Here is a 26,311-nt window from a genome sequence, read left to right on the forward strand (position 1 = left end):
GCAAAGCATTTTCTAATTGTTCTCACTTTTTGAAAGGCCCTGGGAGATTTTTCCCCCCTCAGGGGATATTTGAATTCTTGGCCCAATGCTTTTTTTTTTTTTTTTTTAATAAATTTATTTATTTTATTTTATTTATTGTTTCTGGCTCTTTTGGGTCTTCGTTGCTGCGCGCGGGCTTTTCTCTGGTTCCGGCGAGTGGGGGCTGCTCTTCATTGCGGTTCGTGGGCTTCTCACTGTGGTGGCTTCTCTTGTTGCGGAGCACGGGCTCTAGGCACGCGGGCTTCAGTAGTTGTGGCTCGTGGGCTTTAGAGCGCAGGCTCAGTAGTTGTGGCTCCCAGGCTCTAGAGTGCAGGCTCAGTAGTTGTGGTGCACAGGCTTAGTTGCTCCGCGGCGATGCAGGATCTTCCAGGACCAGGGATCGAACCCGTGTCCCCTGCACTGGTAGGTGGATTCTCAACCACTGTACCACCAGGGTAGCCCTAGGCCCAATGCTTTGAAAACACCAAACTCTAACTGGAATCATTTGTCCTAAGTGTGATTGTTGGGAGAAAGTAGTTTATTGATCTGAGTAAGTCAGTATCTAAAGAAACATAACCAGTGTCAGTAATTAAAAATAGATCCTCCAGGGGTGAATGACGTGTGGCCATTTGTCTGTGGCGAGGTGGACATGCTTCTCTGTGCAGTGGCCTCTGAAGCCACCGAGGCTACAGGCAAGCATATTCCCGATTTGGGGACGTTAGAGTAATACCCACTGTTTTGTCTTACTCTTTCTACGCTGCCTTTAAGGTCAGGACTTCAGAATGGCCTTGAGTTCTGGTTTAGGATTGAAAACCTTCCTTGGCACCTTTAAATTCAGTTAGCCAGTATGCCTTCCGTGCACACGGGTGGGTGTAGCAAGCCGACTGTTAAGTCCAACGAGGCTGCAAGGTGCGTGCCGTTGTTGAGACCCACGAGAGGGTGGGACAGTACATGAGCTGAAGAAGATGACATTGGAAGCAGCAACAAGAGCTCTAAGCCCCTGTCATTTAGGCTCTGACGATCTCTGTGTCTTCGTTAGTTGAAGTGCCTGTGTCCCTCGTGGGAATCATCACGTGCTCTGCAGTCCTCACAGGGCTGACTTTCCCCCGTAGGAAAACCTTTTACCTCTCACGGAGTCAAGATCTCAGATTTAAGCGGTGCTTGTGGTCAGGTGAAGGAGCAGAGTTTATTCCAGAATGCCCCGTCTAACTGTTCTTAGGTGGACACACATATCCTGCCTTCCTATCTTTGGAGGGTGATCCTCCAACTTCCATTTCAGTGATGCATTTCCAAAGGAAAATTGTGATTTGACCATTAAATTTTCAATTTGTGAATATTTCTTGCAGCTTTAAAAAAATTAACTCTTATCCTCGGCTTTATTGGAGAAGTCCCTATTTTGTAAATCTTTATTTCATGATCTCCCAGTTTGATTTATACCGTGTGTGGGTGTGTTTCCTAGTTGTATTTGGCAATCATAGAGATTTTTATTGTACCAGTCCAAAACCTGTCTCTCCCGCCTCAACCGCGTGTACTTTGGACTCTGTCATTGTTCAGGTACCATTCTTTCTAGCATTCATTGCTCCTTGGTGTTTCATTGCTATGTAATTTTTCTATTAGGTTTTTAGCAGTCTTCTTTGGCTAATTTTAAAAAAATGTTTTACTTTGTTTTTTTCATAATGAATGTATTAAGCTGATTGCACAGTTATTTGACTTTGTATCATGTTTCTGGATTTAAAGCCAGTATTCTGTTGAAAATTTAAATATTGTAGAACGTGAAAAGTAAAAATCCGCTGACACTTCCCCATAACTGTCCCCCAGGCTAAAAACTGTTTATATTTTCTTGTTTATTTTTTCAGTACCCATAAAAGTAGACTTGTACTCACAAAGATTATAGACTACTTTATACTTATTTTTAAATTTTATTTTATTGACATATAGTTCATTCACAATGTTGTGTGTATATATATGTATACACACACACACACACACACACACACACACACACATATTCTTTTTCATATTCTTTTCCATTATGGTTTGTCACAGGATATTGACTATAGTTCCCTGTGCTCTACAGTCGGACCTTGTCATGTATCCATCCTATACATGATAATTAGCATGTGCTAACCCCGAACTCCCCCAGTCCCCGCCCGCCTTGGCAGCCACAAGTCTGTTTTCTGTGTCAGTGGGGTCTGTAGGCTACTTTAGATCCAGAATGTAGACCACAGGCAAATACCTGAAGAAGCTTTACCTACCTTTGATTATTAATATATCTCTCTCCTTTAACATTATATGCTTTTGATTGCCCTGCTTTTGTGTTATGCAAAAAACTCCAAAACTATTAGAATCTTTTATGATTCAAAATAGAACATTAGTTTTATTATATATCGAAAATGGATCCTTAAGCTTCATAATGGCTTCCAGTTATTTTGCATTTGTTTGTGTTATATACTATTATTTTATTGCAGTATAATGTACAATTACGGAAATGACTCCAAAGAGACATGATTTTTCTGGCTTATTGTGTAATTGTTTATTTTTCTCATTATAGTGATTTTTTTTCCCCTTTTGAATTGCATATATAAAGAAACTTTCTTAGATTTTGTAAATTGATTATTATGTGGCTAAAGAAATCAAATACTTTTTCAAGTGCTCACTCTCTGGAAGGCATTGTGTTTAGGATTGAATAAATGGAAAGATTTTGAGATCCCTCATCCTCTTCTCAGAAAACTAGTTGTATTAAAATACCAATAACAAAATGTAGCAAATGCCTGATAAGTCCCACAGCCATTAAACATCTAGAATAGAAGTTCATCAGAGGGCTTGGGTGGTTGCCAGGGGCTGTGGTGCCTGCAGAAGGGTTAGTGAGCCGGTGTGACTGCAACAGGACTTTGGCAGGTGGCATTCAGAAACACTGTCGTGTGTGAGAATGGAGAGAGCAGAGCATGAAGCTTTTGGATGGTGAGTGGCCAGGAGCAGATGGAAAGTGCAGCAGGGGCCATGGTGAGGGGTGGGAGTCTATTCTAGGTAAGATGCGAAGCCACTGGAGAGTTGATTTTATTTTTTAATTGAAGTATAGTTGATTTATAAGGTATTAATTTCTGCTGTACAGCAAAGCCATTCAGTTACACGTATATATACATTTTTTATATTCTTTTCCATTATGATTTATCATAGGATATTGAATATATCAATAGTTCCCTGTGCTATACAGTAGGACCTTGTTGTTTTATATACAGAATGGTCTGTATATAAAAGCTTCCATCTGCTACCCCCAACCTCCCACTCCATCCCTCCCCCACCCCCTCCCCCTTGTTCTTTGTGTCCGTGAGTCTGTTTCTGTTTTGTAGATAGGTTCATTTGTGTCATATTTTAAATTCCACATAGAAGTGATATCATATGGTATTTGTCTTTCTCTGTCAGACTTACTTCACTTACTATGATAATCTCTACTTGCATTCATGTTGCTGCAAATGGCATTATTTCATCCTTTTTTATGGCTGAGCAGTATTCCATTGTATATATGTACCACGTTTTCTTCATTCATCTGTCAATGGACATTTAGGTTGTTTCCATGTCTTGGCTATTGTGCATAGTGCTGCTATGGACATAGTGGGGCATGTATCTTTTTGCATTAGAGTTTTGTCTGGATATATGCCCAGGAGTGGCTAGATCATATGGTAATTGTACTTTCAGTTTTCTGAGGAACCTCCATATTCCATAGTGGCTGCAGAGAATTTTAAACAGGGGATTGACAGCATGATCTGATTTATATTTTAAAAGCTCACTCAGGCCACTGAGGAACAACAGGTTCTGTAACCGTTGTTTTCTTTGTGTTAAATGGAGTTATATAAGCAGTATTCACACCCAGCCACTGATTACTGTTAAGGGGGAATGAAAACAGGTTGATCTGTGGTTCTGGGCTTCAATGATGGGGACGGAGGATCCAGAGTTGGAGTGGGAGGGGATGGGCTTGATTTTAGTCCTGTCGAGCTGGGGATGGGGATGTAGGACAGCCAGGCAGACATGGATGGTCCTCTAGCAGTTGAAGAAGAAACAAACGGATGCCATATTACCTTCTGTTTTGAAAACATCTCTGAACATAAAGTTCAGGGATTTGCGGATGGGTTTAAGTCATTGTGACAGTACATGCCCAAGTCTTAACTTGGTTGTCTGAGAGCACTTGGAGGCACTAGTGTTCTGGTGACTTACTCCAGCTCCATCTCCATCCAAGGACAGTTACAATTTCCTGCTCTTTATTTCTAGAGGGTGATTTTAAGCATTTCAGATTGGAAGGGTAACTCAAGCAGAAAGGCAGTTTCGGAGCCCAGAGTGCTAACCTTACGCCACGGAACCTAGTGGGGTTCCAGTTTCTAATAGGCTGATGTCATCCCCGTCTTCACGGCGGCTTTCCCAAACCTTATGGACGCGTAGCTTCAGATTTTATACTTGACCATGTTTCCTTTTTCTGTGCTAAACTGAGGATAGTGAAGTAATGACAAGTGGTGAAATAATGGCAAATGAAAATATGGCAAGAGATTTTTTTTTTCCTACCAAGTATTTATTACTTGGATCATTTATAGAAAGTCAATTTAAGGATTGGTTAACTTATCCTTTGAAAAAGATAAAATATTTCAAATATAGGGAACAGCACAACACTCCCCCTCACTCCGTTTTTCAAAATCTCTTTCAGCTTCACAAAATCACAGCTGGGAATAAGCAGATTTACTTCTTTTGCTCCTAAGGAAAGCTATATCTATAGTCATCTGGGGTAGGGATTCTTAGTTTATAACTCTTTCAGATGTGGCATTGATTACAATTTGTGCAAATCAAGGAGATAGTGTTTATTAATCTACAGGTGAAATGTTTTAGAAGATCGGGCTCTGGGAAGGTCAAGGAAAATAAAGAAATGATGTTCTCCCAAGGAGTGTGCTACCAATACCTTATTTGGGAGCTCATGGGATCTCAGAAGTCATCTAGTCCAGGCCCCTTCCCATTCCATGACTAACTCCTCAAAACTCTTGTCATGGTCATTCGGCGTCCTCTTGGGCACTTCCGGTGAAGAGCAAACTAGAACATGAGCTTGTTTCCCTGTATGGCAGCCCAGGCTGTTTTGGGTTGAAACCTTCTTCCACAGTTATGTTTATGTCCTTTGGTCCTGGTTCTGCCGTACCATTCACAGTAGACCTACTTCCTCTTCTTTGTGACAACCATCAGGTCCTTCAAGGCAGCTCATGGGCGTGCTTTGGGCCAAGACTCTCTAATTCCCTGTTCTACACAGTGAGGGATCCAGGGAACGTGCATGGAGCCAGGATGGGAAGCAAATGAGAGCTCACTGCTGCTGGTCTTCGTGACTATGTTCCATATTGGAGGTGCCTCCTGATTTGGTGGATGATACAGCCACCACCCACCATCCCACCCGAGGAAGAGTGGAGACAGTCACTTCCAAGCGTGGGTCTTGGGAGATGGAGACACGGAAGAATCGGCAGCCTCATGAATGGCACCCCTCAGCTATGGGGCTTCCCGAGGCTCTTGAACGCTCCCAGCAGTGCTACAGAGCAGTGCTTTGCAGACTTGAACGTGCACACGGATGGGGGCTGTGAAGTTAACTTCCTAACAAGACCCTGGGTGATGCTAGTACTGCCGGTCTGTGGACCACACTTGGAATAGCGAGGTTGTGGGACACATCAGAATCATAGTATAAAACGGAGGACAGTTTGGGATCAGAAAGGCCAGAATTGACTTAGAGAAGCTGTCAAAGTCCTCTTTTCTCTGCTCCTCCTCCTTTAACTAAAGAATCAAAGGCTCCATGATATCAGAAAAATCGAAGGCGTCACGGATTCATGGTAGCGGCCTCTGTGGTGCTCACACATAAGCTAGTCAGACCGATTGCAGGCTGCGCGGCACCCAGGCCCCATGGGTCACAGCGGGTTGTTTGAACAGACTCGGAAGGAGTTTTGTGCTCCGTCCTCAGTACAGACAGGCATGTCTGGATGCTGGCAGCGCGTTCATTGCCGAAAGATGCGAGACATTGTCCGGGGCAAAGCCCACTTCTCAAGGGCGACCTTTGAGATCAGGACAAGAGTGGTTCTTGGAGTTTTCCAACCACTCTCTGGGGAAACACTGTTTTTAGGATTTTTGGTGATGCTCTACTAGTCACCAAGTGACAGCTGTGTGAACTGGTAGAAAAATGACTGAGGTCGCTGATGTCCCTCCTGGGTACTAACCACCCCCGCCCCCACCCCGAACCCTCCGCAGCTCTCTCGGCACAGGGAGAGGCAGGGCAGAGCGGTCCACGTGCTTTGGTGTCTGTGATTCTTTCTTCCCTTCCCTCCACAACAGAAAGACTGAGTTGCCAATGTGAGAAATGACAAAAGAGTTGCCTCACTCCTTCCTACTAGAGTAACTTGAGACGTTCCTTTTGACGCCCTGACGCTGACAGGAGGGTAACTTTGAGGAAATCCATACAGGGCTGTCTTGTAATACAGGTGACTCCCTTATTTGAGAGGGATGAAGTGTGCGTGTTCTCGCAGGCTCTGCAGCAGTGGTGACCAGAACCTAGGGCAACCTTACCTCGGCTGGCACACCGCACACCACAGCCCTGCATGCAGAGGGTTAGGAAGAAACCTGGGGGTGGTGAGGATCTGTGTAGAGGGCCAGGGAGCCAAGGAAAAGCCTGGGATAGACTAGATGGAAATTCCTACCTGCCAACATCGCGGACCCCACCCAGCCTCTTTACTAAACGGTCTCAGCGATTGTCTAATCTGTGCCTGAAATCAGATGACACACAATCAGAGCCTACAAAGCAGGAGGGTAGCGTGACCGATCGTGTTTCAGTAGGTCTTTGGTGCTGGCGGCTTTTACCTTTGTCTTTGAGAAAACAATCTCTGGTAAAGTACAGAGTGTTGAAAATAGGGTTTAACCTACAGCCAGTCACTTGCCAACTTTAATGGGTGCACTAAGCTTTTCAAGGGTGAACGTTATTAGCTAGATGCCTCATTCCATAGCCCCCCAAAATATCATATAAGTATTGATACAACGGACATGCACAGATCCCAGAAAACTTGCTTATTCCATTAAGAGACGAAATGGCAAGGACACATTACACCAAAGAATTGCTTGCTTCAGAAGGTGACCAAGGGCAGGGGACCCTCACAATTATTGCCCCTTCTGGCTGCAGACGTGAAGCCCTGAGCTGATGATACTCGAAGTTAGCAGTGGACAGCAGTACAGCGAGGAAGGCAGCAGATCTATAAATAGGTCTGTGAGCCTCTGTGAGTTTGACAGCTTTTGAGTCCTCGTTTGTACTTAGTAACGAAAATACAGGAAGGAGGGCTGCCTTTAGAAAGATGACATTCTTTTTTTCTCCCCCATATCCTCACTTGATTGTTCTTAATGTGAAAGGCAGGATGATTAGATACTAGGAGGACTTTTTTTTTTTTAACCAGACATCTAAAGGTATAATTCATTGTCAGCGCCTTGACCCCACCTCTTGGAAAATTTCCAAAATAAGCAAAGGGTCTGTCTTGTTGTCTCCGAGCGTAAGGAATGTGTCCTGCGGCTCTTACTGCAGCATCGGCCTTGCTCAGGAGCGAACATGTTTGGTTGAAAATCCTTTTAGAACCTTTCCTTGTTGGGACCCCTGTACTGACGTACAGACACAGAAGCATCAGGTCAGGTGTTGAGTGCACCCTGGGTTTAAGAGTCGTCGTGCTTGGGGTGAGCACACGCAGGGTCCACAGCGTCACGTGGGCACCTGGTCAACAGACGAGGCTGACGAGCACAGGCGGGGAAGCTGAGACCCACGGCAGGGGGTGGGGGCAGAGGCAGAGAGGCGCTGGCGAGGGAAACCAGGCGGGAGGTGATCTTGGCCGGAGAGACCTGCTGGTGAACATTGAGGCTGGCGGGAGGACGCAAGCCAAGATAATGGGAGTGTGCCTTTGAGGCCAAAACACGAAAGCCTGGGCTTTCTCCGAAACTGGCGTTTGGAGTTTTTGCAGTGTTCTGGGAAGTGATTGGAGATTTCAGCCTTCATACCTGGTTAGGTCTCTACATAGCCCAGAACACAGTTCACTTGATGTGAGCCTAAGACTGATCCTTGGAGCCAGTGCAGCAGGACGTGTTACAGATAAAGTGCTTTACTGTGGATAACTCAGCTTCTCTGTGAACCTTGCAAATAACAAACGCTGAAGTTGAAGGCCACAGGTTTCCAGACTACTGGTTCATGTGTTTTTCCTCTCTGTTCTGCGTCCTCAAGCACCAGCTCCTGGAAGGCAGGGGCTGTTTCTCATTAATGTTTGTATCCTCAGGACCTAGCACAGTGCTGGGCATATGAAGTGATTCGTTTTGCCTTGTATGAAATGAAAACATGAGGCGAATTGTATACGACCTTGACATTCCTGGGTTTTTTTTTTTTAAGACTTGAATGCCCCCATCTCCACCCCCAATAGATCACAGCCTCTTTCTCTCGTCCTGATTTTGGTCCTTCATCAACATGGTCCTTCATTGTTCCTATGTGCCAGAGGCTACAAAGGAAATAAAATGTTTGCAAGCCCAGGTTGACCTGTAAGGGTGCCTTGTGCTGTAGGCGGAAGCCATTCCTGTGGGCTCTAGTCTGAACAGCCAAGGTGGATACTCCCCCGGAAGGCAGTCTTCGGTCGTAAAGCATCAGGAACGTGGACATCCTCTTCAGGATGGACGCTTGTTGGTGTGAGGGTTAGTAGGAATAAACTTGAATCAGATCTAAGTACGCTCAACTGCAGTCTGTTGACTCTTCTTTAACCCCTGTCAGATTAACCCCTGTCCTAGGTTAATCTGGTGAACTCAATGCTGTCCAAACTAGCCTGTCTAAGAACAGCAGCCTCTAATCTGTCGGGCTCCACGCAGCTTTCCCCGTGGGCCGCTGGTGTTTGGGCAGATGCAATGGCTATTCTCTCCTATTTAGGATTCTGCTCTTACTAGGAACCCTGGAGGCCCTCAGAGGTTTGCGATGCAGACTTCCGCCCAGAGCTTAGCCTCCCAGATGGTAATTAATGTTTACACAAAATGACAAGCCCAAAATGGAATCTCTTTGAGCCCCGCCAAGCACCCATCATTCCCCTGATTGCCCACTCTTGCAGTGTTTGAAAATTAATTTGCCTTGAACAAACAGTGGGCTTTCCTCAATTTATTTGTACAGTTTCAGTGACCGCGAAGGAAGAGCTGCAAGACTGAATGTCATCCCTCCATTCGTTCAATTCATTCGTAATTGAATCTGCTGATGGAACGATCTGGTCTCTGTTTAATGATTTGAAGAAAAGAGGGAGAAGAGGAAACGAAAGAGAAGCGTAGGTTGGAGAAGGCAGATAGTTTTCGGTCAAACACCATTGGCGTGTAGACTTTTAGAGATGGCACCTAAAACACGGGGAGAGTTCAGAGTATTGGCGAATGAATTCAACCGTGTGGTTTTCATTTTAGTAAGTATATAGAAAACCTGCAGCCTTTGCTGAAAAGGAGATTTTGTCTGAGGTCACAGAATAGACAACAGAAAGTGTGTTTAAGGAATGGGTATTGCTGGTAGCTTGAAATAATTGCGTGTAGATTCATAGAAATCTGATGCTTCCCTATATATTTCTGGGCTGTTTGGTGTTGAACATTCCAAGATTTATTGATGTTCCCATTTTTCGATTTAAAATTTGGGTTCTTTTTCTTATTTGGCTACAGTCTTCATTCTTTCTGTGTGGTGAGATTTCTGTGCTCTTCCATGGGGACAAATAAGTAGAAAAGCTAGCTAGAAGATAGAATAATGTAAAAATAGGACCTGTCCAAACATTCAGATACAGATGGATGGATGGATGGATAGATACATTGCCTAATGACCAGTGCCCCACAAGGTTTTCGTGATGCCTTTCAGGCTCGTTCGTATTTGCTACAATAATGACCTTATAGTGGGTAGACCCTCTTAGGGCTTTCTAATCGAGTGTAAAGACCAGAAGCACTGAAACGTGCCTTGGGAGAGTTTGTCCTCCCCGCCCCGCCCCCCCCCCCCCCCCCCCCCGCCCCGTTCCTTCTCTGTCATCAACGTTCACCATTTCCTTTCTGTTCAAGTACACCAGTTAGAACCAGTTAGAAACACTGAGGAGTTGATGAAAGGCTAATGCATACCATATCCTATCCTCATTTCTGAGAGAAAAATACTTATCTGTCCTCTGGGTGAAGAGCTTTTCTAAAAACTCCATCCAGTAGGTAAGGCAGTTTCAAGAGACTTAAACAGTCACTTTCCTGGTTGACTTTTTTAGATGGTAGAGATGTATTGTCCATGACGGAACTCTTTAAAAATATAATCCCTTTCTTTTCTTTTATAATAATAATACATATTCACTATAGAAAATTTGGAAAGTTTAAAAAAGCACAAATTTAAAAAATTGAATCAATGGTTATTTCTGGCTGATGGGATCACAGTTAACATTTTTTCCCCTTGATATCAGTTTATTTTTCTTGTTTCTTAAAGGTAACAGTTAACATTTTGATGCATATGTTTCTAATCTCTTTTTTTGTACATATATGTATGCATTTATATAGATAATTTTAAGTATTGAAACCATATTGATAATAGTGCACTTTATTTTACTGAATAGTAATTTTGTCGTGAAATATTTTCCATGAAATTAAATCTTTCTACAGTAGTTTTGGGAACACTGATCACTTACTTATTTTGTGCTATACATTGTAGAAAGCACTTAACATGACTTTTTAGTTTCCACAACAACCCTTTCTGATAGTTATTGCATTTTTGCAGTAAGTTATTGGACTTCTAGAAACAGAGCAGTCCATCACAGGGACATAATGCATCTAATCTCAATCCCACCACACCCAGCGCCGTCTTTGTGTAATGTAAGAACTATTTTATAGCACACTTTTTTTTTTTTTTGGCTGCATTGGGTCTTCGTTGCTGCACGCATCCTTCTCTAGCTGTGATGAGTGAGGGCTACTCTTCGTTGGGGTGCGCAGGCTTCTCATTGCAGTGACTTCTCTTGTTGCGGAGCACAGGCTCCAGTAGTTGTGGCCCACAGGCTCAGTAGTTGTGGCACACCGGTTTAGTTGCTCTGCAGCATGTGGGATCTTCCCAGACCAGGGATTGAACCGTGTCCCCTGCATTGGCAGGTGGATTCCCCACCACTGCGCCACCAGGGAAGTCCCTATAGCACACTCTTATTTTTTAATTTCTGGAGTGAAATATATGGTTAATATGCTTATCTGCACACATAATTTTTAAATGTATGTAAAGCCTTTAATGAAATGTAAAGGAGAAACAAATAGAAGGTAGTTTATAGTAACATAATATGTTTTAAGTACGTAGATGCCTGTTTGCATTAGAAGACAACGAAAGGTCAGATGCTTGAATCTGTACATAAAAGCACGGCTGTCGTGGTAATTCACGTACCAGGATCAGCCTTATTACCATTGATGTCATGATTTTCCCAAGTGATGAACAACTCAACAACAAGACATAACACAGCAGACGCAACAACATACAACAGTTGCATTCTTAGAAGACCCAGTGTGTATTAAAGCCATGTGGAAAATTATTTTGTCTTTCTTTGCAAAAACAGGTTCTAGGTTTTCCAGCTGCACAAATGTTAAGTGGGACTTTAGAAAGTGAACCAAGATACTGTGTGTGGTTTACCTTCATATCATGGTCCATCTAATCTCCCTGAGAGCCCCTAAATACCCTCCAGTCATTGTGACAGCCAGACATACTCCAACAGACTTTGAAAACTCCCCCAAGGGGTGGTCTCCTTTAAGAGCTACCTCTTCCATGGCTTAACCTTTAACTTCTCTCTCTTTCTCTCCCCTCCCCCTCCCTCCTCTCCTCCCCACTCCCCCGCCCTGCCCCATTTGTTTATTTATTTATTTATTTACTTTATATTTATTTTTTGAATCATAAAACACCCTAGAACATAGATTCTCAAAGCATTTGGGGAGGTATGTTTCTGAAAGTTTATAGGCCCTATAATTTTCTTGTTAGGTTCGTTCCCAGGTGTTACATGATCTTGGTTATTGTAAAGCGTATTCCTTTTTTATTTTATTTTCTCTTCACTATCGCTGGTGTGTAGGAAAGCAACTGATGTTTGTGGCTTTTATCTGGGTACCTTACTGAGCTCCCTTATTAGTTCTTATATTTTTTCAGCTGGTTGTCTATGTTTTCCAGAGAGATAATTATATTTTTTGTAAATAATAGTTTTGCCTCTTCCTTTGGTTGTAGGTTTGCTGTTGGGCTTCAATTTAAATGACAGGAATCGTTTGCCTCCTATAGGTTTAGTCCACATTGTCTAGAACACGAAATGCACCTGGTACCTTGTTTTGGTTGAGGGGGTGTTGATAGGGAGTCATTTTTCAGTTTACTTTTACGATCGGCTTTGTTTGTTTCTTTAAGTCAGTTTTAGTCATTTATATTTTTCATAAAATCCGTTTTATTTTAAACGTTATTAGTATAAACGTGTGCCTTCTGTTTTCTTATTTCATATAAAATATACTCTCCGTGCCTATTAGTCACTCCACTATTCAAATTCCCAGTTTTGTTTGCTTTGCTTTTTTTTTCCCCTTGTTCAGACTGTTTTTAAACATAAGACCAGTTTTAAAATTTTTCATAGGTAACATGATCACAGGATTCAAAAGTTTAAGTATGCATGTATGTAGACAGTAAAATACCTCCCCCTCCCCCAGTTCTCTGTCTCTCCAGTTCTCACTCCTCCTCAAGCCCCCAAACAGGTAACTCACTGCTGTTGGTTTCTTGGGTATTCTTCCAGAGCTGCTTTATATTTAAGTAAAAATTAATACATTTTCTTCTTTTTTTTTTTTTTTTTTTGCGGTACGCGGGCCTCTCACTGTTGTGGCCTCCCCCGTTGCGGAGCACAGGCTCCGGATGCGCAGGCCCAGCGGCCATGGCTCACCGGCCCAGCTGCTCCGCGGCATGTGGGATCTTCCCGGACCGGGGCACGAACCCATGTCCCCTGCATCAGCAGGCGGACTCTCAACCACTGCGCCACCAGGGAAGCCCCCTTCTTCCATTTTTTATAAAAGCTAGCATATGCTCTACATTGTACATATAGAGCTCCTCAGTCTTTTCCACTGCATGGATGTACCAAATCCATTTGTAACCAGAACCCTAATGATTACATTTGAGTTGTTTCCAAACGGGCGATTCAAATCGTGATGTTGTTCCACTGTGTTTATAGACCAAATTCTTACTCATCAGGTCAAGGGAACTCCATTAGTTTTTTGGCTAAATGTTGCCACATTGCCCTCCACGGAGGTTATAGGGTTTATATTCAACTAGTAAAGTAAAAGAGAGTCCATTTTCCCCAGGGAACTTGTATCCAATTTGAAGTAAAATCAAGCACATTTTTCCTAGTCTACCCTTACGATTTTTTTTTTAAGTATTGTGTTTGAGTCAAGTTTCTTGAGATATAATTTACATGCAGTGCATTCAGCCTTTTTACTGTACAGTGTAATTCAGATTTGCATATCTTTTATTTATAAGCATGATGTTATTTTTATAAACACAAAAGAGAAATTTTAAAACCCCAAAATGTAATGAAACAAGCTTCTAAATAAGACCAGTCACTTTGCACGTTCTTACTTCTTTCGCCTCAGCACATTTCATCTTTTGGCAAATTCAGAGCACACTGAGCAACACAAAAAAAAATTTTTTTTTTTTAATGTGTTCTTGCCAATTTTGGAGAAGCTCAGTAAGACAAGTGGACTGTCAGGACGGAAGAGCTTAACTCGGAAGACGCATTTATTGAATAATTGAAAGGTAAAGGAAATGCCTTGCCGATTAGCCACAAAAATGCATGATGCCTAGTCTGTGCCTCACGAGACCCGTGCAAATGGGGGATCGTAAAACTGTTTCAGCCCCAAAGTTCTTACCAGCCTTCCAACCTGTCGGCTGCCTTGGTCAATAGGTTGGGGCACCAAGTGTTGATGGATTGACGATAGCTTTCAGATTGAGCTGAAAGGCCATGTTCCAGCGACAGTTTGTAGCTTTCCTAACCCTTTGCACTGTCTGTACTTAAATATTTTAACTGAATCCTGGATTTATCATTACCTGTTTCGTGTTAGGGGGCAGCATTGTGTAAATCATAGAAAAGTCACTTAGTGGTGGCAGAGTTAGCACTAGAACTCTGCTGTCTGGTTTATTCAACAGCAAGCAAGTTCCTTAACTTCTCTGGGCTTATTCCCCATCTAGTCGAAGAGGGTTGGATAACGTGCTTGCTAGCTACTCACAGAATGGTCTAAGCATCAGCATCACCTGGGAGATTCTCAGAATGGTAGACTCTGGAGCCCTGCTCACCCCCAAAGCTGCTGAATCCGAACCTGCATTTGAACCTGATCTTCGGGGCTTTCATGTGCACGTTAGAGTTTGAGAAGTGCTGGGATGGTCTCCCAGATTCTGGTCTTCTTGCAAAATTCTGTGATTCTCGGTTTCCCAAGCCAGTGGTTCCCTACAAATTTGTAGGGTTCGCTAGAGAGGTTTCAGTCTTGCCGGTGTACCTTGTTGATCGTCAGGGATGGCAACACCGCCACAGTCTCAGCACCACTCCTCTGACTCTAGCTGGGTTTGGGTTGGTCCTGAGATGGTGGGACAGCAGAGGAAACATAAGCGCCAACTCTGCCTTTATGGAGCCTTGGGAAGCGAGCCCAAGCCTGTACTGTGCCTTCTTTTTTTGTGCTGTTAGAATTTCCGGGGTGTTAGTGCTTTCTGCCCCAGACCTAACCAACCAGCCTGCATTGTGTGAAGCCTGTGGTTTTCAGTGAGCTCGTATAATTGCTTGCTGTGGAAAATCTTGTGAAAATGGTAGAAAAAAATGAAAAAGGAGCAGAGCCAGGATCCCTAGAGCTGGGTGTCTGCAGATAAAGGGTCTTCCTTTGTGTTGCAGGAGGAGTTCTTGTGGCTGAAGGGGGTCTGTGTCCACATCAGGAATCTTGTTCTCTCTCAGCCCTCAGGTTTTGGAAATTCATAAAGTGTCAGCTTATCATAAGCAAAGATCTTCCTAGCAAGGTTCTGAAGACAGCACTGGAGAGAAATGTGTGTGAGTAGGATGTCAGAAGTCTAGAGCTGCTTTTCACCAGATGCATCAGATGCTCTATCCTTTCGTACCTGAGCCATGTGAAGAGGGGGCTTTCTCGGCATCCTGTGTGTGTAATTGTTCCACACTGTCTGTGGGACTTAAGGATAGCCGAGTTCATATTAGCTAAAAACGTGCTTTGCTTATAAGCCCACCATTTGTTTCTGCTTTTGTGCATATTACAGGTTTGATCTGTTTTACCAAAAGAACACGAAAATAATGGATTGCTTTGATGCAAATTCCAGGGAAGAAACAATGACATGTGTAGACGCAAGAGGACGTCGACAGAAATTAATAGGACCAGTGAGAATACCATGTATTCTTCATACTTGATAACAGTGAGATTAGAAGAGAAAGTTCATGCCCAAAGTAGTTCATTTAGGAATACCCTGAAACACCACCCTCATTTCAGAGAATATTGTGATCTATTCTCTTCCAGTTTCTAAGCTGTGTAATAACAAAAGGATGGATTTTTTTTTAAGCGCAAAAATGCAGGAAAGGTAATTTTTTCCCTGCGACGTATACAAAAGTCCTTACTCATGAGTCGGTCCACCTCTTTGTGTTTAATGCCATATTTGTCTTTCATTATTCTGTTAGAGGATTGTATGGAGTTTGACTTACGGGGTTATCAGGTAACCCCTATACTAGATGTGGCATGGATCTTTTGACCTTTGGAGGGAAGCATATCTTTTAAATTCATATAGGAGCATCTGTTGTCTACATTTCATTAGTGACTGTAGAATTTGACTTACATTTCACATCCAGCCTTGGTCCCAAGTCCAGCATCCCACCCCTTGTCCTCACTTGGCTAAGGACTCCTCCAGTGGTCCAGAGGGAATTCTTTAAGAACTCAAGCATGTGTAGTTGACAGTAAATTGGTCTAAATTCACGTTTGCACCTTCAATCTCAAACCCTGGGATCATCCGTAAGAGGAGAAAGCCTCAGCAGTAGGGGCCTGACGTTTGACCGGAAGTTTAGCCCTTGCTAAACAGAAAATCATTTCTCCCAATGTCACGCGGGCTCCATCAGTCAGAATGGAAAGGGGGAAGGAGGCCAGGCCGATAAGAGACATCTGTGGGGCTGAATAACTTTTGCTTCGTGTGCTACTGCAAACACTTCTCCTCTGTGTAGTCAAGAAGTATGTTTGTTTTAAAAGGAGAATCAACTTGTGGGCTCTTGTTTCTGAATTTTGCCGCACAAAAGGCTTTGTCAAGGTTAAGGGAAACATTCGTTTTCAGAGTCTGGTGGCTTCAGCCGCTTCCTGGAAGGCAGCCTTCTCTGCCTGGTGGGCCTTTCTCCCCCAGGGACACGGCCGCTCCCAGCGGTAAAGACAGGACAGCACCGAGGACGGCCCAGTGGGCACAGATGAGCCGGGCCCGGCATTGGCTTCCACTCACGCACCTGCCTGTGCTTTTCTCTCTGCTCGCCCCGCACAGATCCGGAGCTCGGTGTCGGCGCGCTACCCCAACACGACGGCCGCGATGCGGGGCCCATTGTCCCCAAGATTTCGGGTCTAGAGAGGAGCCAGGAGAAGAGCCAGGACTGCGGCAAAGAGCCCATCTTTGAGCCCGTGGTGCTGAAGGACCCCCGCCCTCAGGTCCCGCCGCCCCAGCCCCAGGCGGAGCCCCCGCCCCGAGCGCCTTCTCCGGACCCCGCCTCGGGGCCGCGCGCCGAGCCCCCGCCGCCGCCCCCCCCGCGCCCCGGCGCCCAGCCTCCGCCCGCGCCCCCGGAGGCCCCGCCGCAGCCCGCGCCGCCTCCGCCGCCGCCGGCGCCCCGGCCGCCCCGGCCGCAGTCCCCAGGGCCGCTGCCGCCCCAGGCCCTCCCGCCCGCGCCGGCCCACCCCTCCGCCCAGAGCCTCCCCCAGCCGCTGTCCGCCTACAACAGCAGCAGCCTGAGCCTCAACAGCCTCAGGTGAGCCGCCGGCCCGGCTTTGGTCATCTTCTGATGGACGGGCAGCTGGCGGTGGGAGCGGGGCCCGCGGGGACTGCGGTGTCCTGTTGGAAGCTTGATCGCAGTGTTCTCAGCGAGGCGGGGACGCAAGACAGGGACGGGGCCTGAGGGGCCGGTGGGACAGGGTCTCTTGGGAGCAGGACGGGATGCGTTGGGTGGAGCATGGGTGGTGAGGACGTTGTCAAGAGCTAAATATCTACGGAGGCTCCTGAGAGAGTGAAGGCAGGAAGGGGAAGAAGGTTCAAGGAAGGGAGAGTTGAGTTGAGGGCTCTGTGGCCGGGAGCCCCGCCGGTTCCCCGGTCAGAGGCAGGGAACGGAAAGCCAGGGAGATGGTGCAATGTTGAGAATCTTAAAAGGAAAGCTCTTTGCCACCACAACCCCCCCCCCATCACATCTCCCTGCAACTTCAGGGGCGGGAAGATGGGGACCAAGGAGCAATCTGGTTTGAGGAATTTCCACTGTGATTTCCTTCCTCCGGGTGGGTCACAGAGGTAGAGAAGAAACACGCCAGGTTTAGGGAGAGAGAGGTGTTCCTCCCTGGAGATCCAGGCACTCTTCCGTCTTGTCTTTGCCAGAGTACAAAGAAAAGTTTACAAAGCAGCACAAGGAAACCCGCAAAGAAAAGGGGAACAGGGACCCAGGGCGCAGGCCTCAGTGTTGCCCACCCCGGCTGGTCCCGGGGGTTGTCATTCTAAGCCCCCGCGCTTGGTGACTTTGGTAGTGTTTTCCTTGTGACTGTGACGGGTGACCGTGGCGGTCAAGAGCCTTGCTCTCTCCTATCTGCAACAGGGGAAGGAAGCTGCCTTGGCAGGGGCCAGGCCCATCTTCTGCCCTGAGGCCACGTCTGTGGCCTCCAGACCACAGGGGTGACGGGGCACCTGACCCCCTGGCTCCCCCTTCCCTGTGCTTCTTCACAGAAGAGGGAGCAGCTCACCGCGCTTATTGCTTTCCACTGACGTTGCCCTGTCGCAAGTGTGGCTGGTGCAGGATGGGAGGGGGCAGCTGTCTGGACGTGGCGGCGGCTTGGGGCAGCAGCTCCTATTCTGCTGTGTCCGCAGTCGTGGGGGCAGTTTAGAGGAGCTGCGATCTCAGCACAGGCTCTGCGCGCACAGGGGAGGGTCTGGGAAGAGGAAGGAGCAAGAGAAAAGGTGTTGAATGGCTTTGGGCAGGGACCTAGGGGTTTTTTTAAGAAAATGAATGGCTTACCTCTTTTGTTTTTCATTTCTTTCCTTTTTTTTTTTGGTATTCCAACAGCAGTAGCAGGAGCAGCACCCCAGCGAAGACTCAGCCCGGCCCCCCCCACGCCTCCCACCACCCCTCGGCCTCCCCATTTCCCCTGTCACTGCCCAACCACAGCCCCCTGCACAGCTTCACGCCCACCCTCCAGCCCCCCGCACACTCACATCACCCCAATATGTTTGCCCCTCCCACTGCCTTGCCTCCTCCACCACCTCTGACATCAGGGAGTCTGCAGGTGCCCGGACACCCGGCCGGGGGCACTTACTCAGGTAGGATGGACGAGCTGGCCTGGCTTCTTCGTGCTCCCACTGTCCCCTCCAGAGGGCCTCGCCTGCTGTCTGTGTTGTCCCTGACGGCTAGGTGTTATCCACTCACGATTTTCTGCTTCACTGTATGTCTTCTTGTAATCTTCCTCCAGTCCTCTGTAGGCTGAGATTCAGCAAAAATACGTACCAACACCCATCCCAACCTGGCATGACAGTGGCCTGGAATCGGACACTGCCAGAGAGACTTTTCTGACCAGGGTCATCCTCTGAGCAGTAAAGCACAGGTTGTCTGGGCCCTGTCACCTGGGCTCCCATTAGCTTGACAGAAAAGCTCTACACATCCCGTGTCTGTTTCAGGCCAGGATCTTAAGTCACATCCTTGTTAGCTGACTAAGGCCTTCTACCGTGGGTGGGAAAGAAGATGTAGTTTTTGTGAGCATATGTCCCAGCTTTTTAAGGACACACCTAGTGTTGGATATTGGGTCCTTTTCTCCTCACCTGTATTAATCAGGCCAAGTGGCACAACTCTGGGTTCGTCGTGGCCATGTTCTACCACCGATACAGAGAGCCGTGAAGCAGAGGTTTATGTTCGAAGAGGGCATGAGGGGTCTGTCATGGCATGTTGCTGTGTCGACAGCTCACTTTTATTAGTCAGCCAGTCACTGCTCTTAAGCACTTCAATAGGTTCATTTCTTTAACCCTTGAAACGAATCCATAGCACAGGCAATGTTATTGTTCCTGTATGATAGACGAGGAAACCGCGACACAGATGGCTGATTTCCCACACCCAGGGTCACTCAGCCGGCAGTAAAACAGCTGAAACTTGACCTCTGGCCGTTCGGCCTGGACTCTGTCCATGCACCCCACTGATGGGCCGCCTGTCCCTGAAAGCTGAGACAGAGAACAGAGTGTGTGACTGGGCCTTACCACCCATTGCCTGGTCGGCTGTCCCTTTCCACTGAGGGCCCGGCCGCACCCCGGGCCCATAGCCCTCCGTAGTGAGCTACTTGGATGTCCTGTTCTGAAAGAAATTACCGTCCCAAGGAAAGGTGTCACCCTGTCCGTGTTCTTCTCTTCCAGAGCAAGACATCTTGCGACAGGAACTGAACACACGTTTCTTGGCCTCCCAGAGCGCTGACCGCGGGGCCTCCCTGGGCCCCCCACCCTACCTGCGGACCGAGTTCCACCAGCACCAGCACCAGCACCAGCACACGCACCAGCACACGCACCAGCACACGTTCACGCCCTTCCCCCACGCCCTGCCGCCCGCCGCCATCATGCCGACGCCAGCACCGCCCATGGTGCGTACCCCAGGCAGAAATGTGAGGATAAGTAGAGCACGACTCTCTTTTTATGCAGCACGGTGGGGTTGGACCAGGCCGTCTGGGCACAGGAGATTGGCTGGGGAGCAACAGCTGTTTGGGGGACTCCCTTGACCTTGCTCAGCTCTGCTGGAGAGAAGGGGATGTGCCCTGCTCCAGGCAGCACTGACCCAGGGCCTAAAGTAGGAACTCTTTGCTAGACGGTGATTCCTACCACTGTGGGTGGAATTTATTCTAGATGCCCTCAAAACGGTCGCATCCAGTGTCGGTAGTTAACTTCTTAAGGGCGCTTTTGTTTTCTTGAGCATCTTGGGGAGTTGCCACCAGATATAAAAATGTATCTGTCAGTGTTCGGCGCTAGCAAATAAATGCTCACGGAATCCCGGGAAGTCCGGAAGGGCCGAGGAGGGAGAGAGCCATCAGGAGACTTGGATGGCCCTGGGTACCCCTCCCCCAATACCCGCTCTTTCGGAAGGTTTTTTAAACAGGCTTTGATGGAGGTGTTGTATTTCCCGTATTTCATAAGACAGCGCCCCCAGTCTGCTATTGTGCTCTGCCAGCAAGTGGTCAGGGAGCGATGAGCCCTGCAGGGTCCGAACTCAGCCTTGTGGTAAGAGGGACCACTGGCAGTGACAGGATCTGGGCCTTGCCTGGGGACTAGCGCATGCCGGGAGGACCAGTGAGGGTTGTTTTTTAACTTAGGAGCTGTACGGAATAGTAGGATACTAACTATTCTGAGATAGATGCCTGTCCATAACAGTGACTATTAGAGTGTTTTACTTATTTAATTTTTAATATTTTAGGAAATACTTGATTTTAAGGCAATTAATATAGGCATTGTGAGGATAGATTTGAATTCCGTGATTCACCAAACTTTGCATCCTCTCCTCCCTCCCTCTCCCCCCATTTTGTTCAACTTAATTTTTTTAAATATATATTTCAAAGTTTATTTTATAAACTTTATTTAGGAGAATATTAGAGGTAAGGCCTTGGGACCAAAAATTTTTTCCTGTGATAAATCCTGTATCTGTTTTCTGGATGAACCGTACTTCTCAACAGTTATTTAGGGAAGGAGCTTATACCAGTCTGAGTGAGCTGTTTCACAAAATGAGTTAAATCTAACTGAGGGGAGTTACAGCCCAGGATGATGACATTACTTAGAAGAAATAATGGTATTTTCTCTTTTCTGCTCAAAAGAAAGGTTCTAAGACCTAGCCCAAATTGCCTTGTATTTGGGGGTAATACATTTCAGAAAACAGCTGAATGTACAGTTCTGCCAAAGTGAAGATGAAAACGGAGGGAATTCTCTGGATAAATCAGATGCAACGCTCACTTCTCTCTGATTTATCTGAACAATTGCCTCTTCTCTCCAGTTCAGGTGTTTGGTGCGCGCCAGTCTCCAAATATAGCCTAGAAAGCAAGCCGCTCTTGTGTGGCCACAACCTAAATGCACTGAATGGGTTTTCACTTTGATTTTGCGTTCCTGTTGATTTCTCGTCAGAGTGACTCGAGCTCAGAACGGTTTCATATACAGTGAGGTTACAGAGGCTGATGACAGCCTAACGGCAGAGAAGCTTGCTTCGGGCTACCTCCACTGAAGCAGTGAACAGAAATGTAGATTCTTTAAGTAACTAGCTTTTGCTTTGATCCCTTTACAGTTTGACAAATACCCAACAAAAGTTGACCCATTCTACCGGCACAGTGTGAGTCTTGTTACCATGCTACCCATTTAATGTAACTGCTTTTCCATTTTTGTGCTCTCACCACAGATCAGTAAATGACTAGCAGCCTTCCTTAATCATCTTTGCGAGAATTCCCATTGCTCCTCGTCACTTTGGATGCTTGCTTTTTGTGACGTTTGCTTTTGGTAAAGATGCAGTATCATCTTCTGAATCAAAAGGTCATAAGCACTCCTAACACTTTAAAGCGAAGGTGGACTTCACTGGCAGCCAGGCCTCTGTCCTGCAAAGTGGGGCGCCCGCAGTTAAACCCTTAGAGTTTCAGGAGAGTCTGAAATCACAGATTGCAGTCTTCGGTCGAAATGTCCTTAACACAGAATTCCTGGAATTCATCTTCGATTATTTCCTCCAAGGAAAGTACCATATCTTTTTGACTCATGACTTCAAACAGCAAATTTTCATTTCTTCTAGACCGACTGTTGATCCCTCTTACACACAGCTGGTATTGTTCTCCTGAGCTCGTTAAAACTGCGACTAAAAATATTATTTAAACAAAAGAAGATCTCAAAACTGAAATGCATGATTTTTTTTCTCTTTAAACTCTTCTTTATTTAAAAAAAAACAAAACTTTTTTTTTTAATTGTTTCATGCAATTTTAAGAGTATGTTCTGGAACTTCAATTGGCAACAACCTAAGTTATATGTTCAGTTAATTACAAGACGTGGGCTTCTTTTATAACAAAAACCTTGAATATCTTACCATGATATTTTGATTATGGAGTGTATACTGCATCATTTTTACCTGAAATTTTGCAAGTTTTCTTTGCTCAGTGGTTTATTTATATTTTTTAAATGAAACCAGAAAGAAGGAAGTTTAATAACTGCTTGTAGCCATGTTGATTCTCACCGTATTAAACTCTTCTTGCTTTGAGTTTTGGATAGTGTCACCTTACTGTTCAAACAGAAATGCTACTTAATAGATCAGCCAAGCCTGTGACCTCATTCATGCCTTGAACTAACACCCTGTGTTAGTCCTAAGCTGAGAAGTGAGCTGAGAAGTCAGGACTAGACAATATTAGAAATCAATTGAGAATTACTTACAGAGAGACATTCAGAAATGGCCTGAGGAGAGCCTCTTCAGAAAGGGATGAGGAAGGTGTACCTGAGCACCTGGGCCCCCCAAGTTCTTCAGCACTGTTCTGCTCAGGACTGTGACACGAAAGCATTTTTCAGATGGACATGCACAATGCAGTAGAGCTGTGGGTTTTCTCTTTGCATGGGTTTCATGAATGGTACCACCCTTAATAATCACCAGATTTCTGCCCTTTGTCTATACTTGCCAAGTTCAGTTAAGGACCAGCTAACAAAATCATTCTCAGAGAAAGTTTAGCTGCTCTGCTGGCAGCTCAGTTTACTTCCTAGGACCTCATGCAGTGTCTTTTCATATACATATTCCACAGAGAATCCTAGATTTAAGATGAAGAATAAGTCTGCAAGCCTGAATTTTTGGAAGGTTCATGTTTTATTACTTAGGTAATTCAGATTTTTAGTCAGGAGATGGAGTAGTCAGCTATATTCGAAGAGGCTCAGTAATGGACTAGAGCAAAATGAAAATGGTGAGAACACCCAATTTTTTAATTGAAAACATTAAAGGAAAAAATACCCACCTGGAGGCAGAGTAATAGGAATTTGAGTGCATTTTAGTGTGATGTATTTAACTACTCTGCTTCATACAGTGTACTGGGGGAGAGTTATTTCATATGATTAGTTATAGTGGATAATATATAAAGTACTTAGTCTCCCCTGCTTTGGGGATTGGGATGTCATAAGGGGAATTAAGATACAATGCACTCAAGTATCTAAAACACAATTTTAGACTTAAAATTAGTTTAAATGAGGGCGCTTGGTTTGCAGTCACTGTTTAAGTGGATTTAGTTCAATATCAATTAGTCTGAAAAACTTTGCTGCATCATTGCATGGGAGCAAAATGAAATAAAGACCAACGGAAAAAGTATGTGCTCTGAAAACAGGATTGTGAAATGTGGATTTCAGCCGTTACCTAGAAATAGCTCACATAAATGCATTATTAGGAAAAGCTTGAATTATTATTGTATTTTTGACATATTGTGCAACCATAAGGGTGGGACATTACTAAAACATCTATATGGTGGTTTTTTCAAAGTAAATGGAACCACAGTGATAAAATTTCAGAAACTGTAAATTTTTAAGAGGAGGAAAAGATGTGTCTGCATTGTCTTCAGTACTGCTGTATATTTCTCTCCTCCATTGTGTCCTCTGTAAACTGTCAATTCAAGAAAATTCGCATTGTTAATTCAGAATCATTCTTCTCCCTCCCCACTAAGTGGTCAGACTGACATGTCAAGGGACTGGCTTGAATAGCCTTCAGTGAGCTTATCCATCTTATAGAAAAATGGGTGGCTCTGTGGAAAGTATACTCTGAGTCATTTTATTTTCCCCTTCCACAAATATTTGTCATCATTTTAGACAATTAAGTTGTCCTCTGGAACTGCCACTTACCAGAACAACCTAATGAAGCAAGGATTGTGAATATTTTCTCATTTCCTCAAAACTATTAAAAGTCTAAAAGTACTAATTGAGTTTTAATGGTTTAAAATCCTGGAATCCATAAAGACTTGCTTCTTTTTTCTTCCTTTTTTTTTTTTTCTTTTTCTTTTTCTAATTAACTTGTCATTTTCTGGGCATCTTGTTTGGCTCAGCACCCCCTCCTGTTTTTGATATGCATTAAAATCTCCAACCCTTTAGGACTTCTATCCGATTTAACAATTAATAATTAGAAAAGCTCCCTTTCTAATGATGTCCTCATCTGGGACATCATTTGTCGGCTGATTGATTCTGAACTACTTTTAACTTTTCAAGTTCAGTATTCATGGCACATCTCGTGTGATCATTTCATTGTGGCTTCTTGACTAATAGCATCAAACTGAGACTACTTGGCTTGCTAACGTTGATGTCTTTCTGTGGGAAGGGAATTGGAACATATCATTTGCCTCCTACTAAAATCTTGTCTTCCCCCCTTCTCCATCTTTGGCCACAGCTCTTCCATTCTTACCCTCCTGCGGTATCGGGCATCCCCCCTATGATTCCGCCCACTGGCCCTTTTGGTTCACTGCAAGGAGCATTTCAGCCGAAGGTAAGAAACTACATCGAAAACACACCTGCGTACTTGTAAGTGGAGCCTGGGGCTGGGGCTAGGCAGGTAGCTTCCCGTCCTCTTACCTGCCAGGGACTCATTTTTCCATCCAAATTGACCATCAGTATTAGAGTGTGAATATTTTCTCCTAGTCCATTTAGGTTTAAGACTCAGCCAGAATTTAATTTTTAACCTGTGCTACCCATGTCGTCTCAGTTGAACTAGGATTTCTTGTGCTCTGTAAAATATACAGGGAAAAAAAATATATATATATATACATATATATATATATATATTTCCCCCCCAACCCCCACCCTACCAAGATTGTGGACATAAGCTTCTGGTCAGGAATTGTATGGAATGTCGGATAAGCCTCCCACCCCGCTGTCAGGGTCACACTTCCCAAGGTCAAGACTACCATCCTCGTGTGAGATGAAGTAGCCTTTCACCCTTTATGATAACTGAATTCTTTTCTACCTAGCCAGAGATACGCTCCTCCACTTGGGCTAGAGTTATCTCCGGGGGCCAAAATTAAGGCGTTAACTCTCAGAACACTCTACCTTTTTGTGACTTTACATCTACCACGGCCGATACTTGATTCTCATGCCAAAAAAGCGAAATGTATCTCTCATGTTAGCAACCATTCTCAGATTGTAAAGTAGGAAATCGCGCTGTGTGATTTTGGTTTTCTTTTATTCCCGTCTCATTTCAAAGCTAAAACACAAATTTTGGGCCAGAGTCTCCCAGGATGAGCACATGATATACTAACAAAGGCATGCTGCCCTAAAATTAGAGAAGAGGAAAAAATTAAGCATTGGGGGTGGGATGGCCGCACCTTAGAAATCACAGGGACCTGCATGGAATCGCAGCTCCTGTGCCCAGTTAGACCTCCTCAGGCCTTGAGGACGGCCGGTCTCAACACCTCCTATCTGGGGATAAAATGATGGTGGTTTTTAAACTCCTTCTGCCATCAGCTCTCTACTACCCTCTCAGACCCTGGTCTGTCCCCTCTAGGTTGCAGGAATCTCTGGTGCATCCCCAACCAGACTGGTAGGTCACTTAATAAATTAGTCTATTTCCCTCACTCACGATTATCCAATCACACAGAAAACTACATCTGGGCAAGGAAGTGTCTCTCCTGGTGTTGAAATAGGCCTTTCCAGGCTATCTTACTGATTGAATATGTAGATTGCAGTTCATTAGCGGAGTTCTTCATATGTATGCAAATCAGGCTGTTAACAACTCCAGCTTAATTGTTAGCTGTACAGCAGCTGATTGCTTTTCTTTCTTCCATTCTTTCTTCCCCCCCCTGCCCCCTTCTCCTTGTAGGCGAGCTTGGTGCCTAGACTCAGCAGGCTCTTTTTTCCACACGAGTCAACTTCCTGGTGTGAAGGGATTCACAGAAGTTGTGGTTTCTTAAATCAGATACCTAGTGAAAAATATTCTAAATCCTCTACCCACTAGAAAGTAGTGCCTTCTGCCTCCAGTGGGCTTTTCGTTGTTGTTGTTAATTCAAAGGACAAAAGCCTACAGATAAGGTTGTTATCATTAATGAT

The 26,311-nt window shown here is 45.1% G+C and overlaps 1 protein-coding gene across 2 annotated transcripts in view; it reads left to right on the forward strand.

Annotated features, from left to right (window-relative positions):
- The window catches only part of AUTS2 (activator of transcription and developmental regulator AUTS2), a 1,112,396-nt gene that overhangs the window by 1,068,570 nt on the left and 17,515 nt on the right, over positions 1-26,311 (forward strand). Inside the window, exons 7-11 of one of the 2 annotated variants that reach the window (XM_082669920.1) lie at positions 16,565-17,039; positions 18,333-18,586; positions 19,664-19,905; positions 21,564-21,608; positions 24,660-24,755. In XM_082669920.1, the coding sequence (XP_082526046.1) occupies positions 16,565-17,039; positions 18,333-18,586; positions 19,664-19,905; positions 21,564-21,608; positions 24,660-24,755 (1,112 nt within the window). The remainder of the gene's footprint in view (positions 1-16,564; positions 17,040-18,332; positions 18,587-19,663; positions 19,906-21,563; positions 21,609-24,659; positions 24,756-26,311) is intronic. The other variant, XM_082669921.1, reaches the window with a different exon arrangement.

This window comes from Grampus griseus (genome assembly GCF_964374135.1).
Source record: "Grampus griseus genome assembly, chromosome: 14".
NCBI classification, from domain to species: Eukaryota; Metazoa; Chordata; class Mammalia; order Artiodactyla; family Delphinidae; genus Grampus; species Grampus griseus.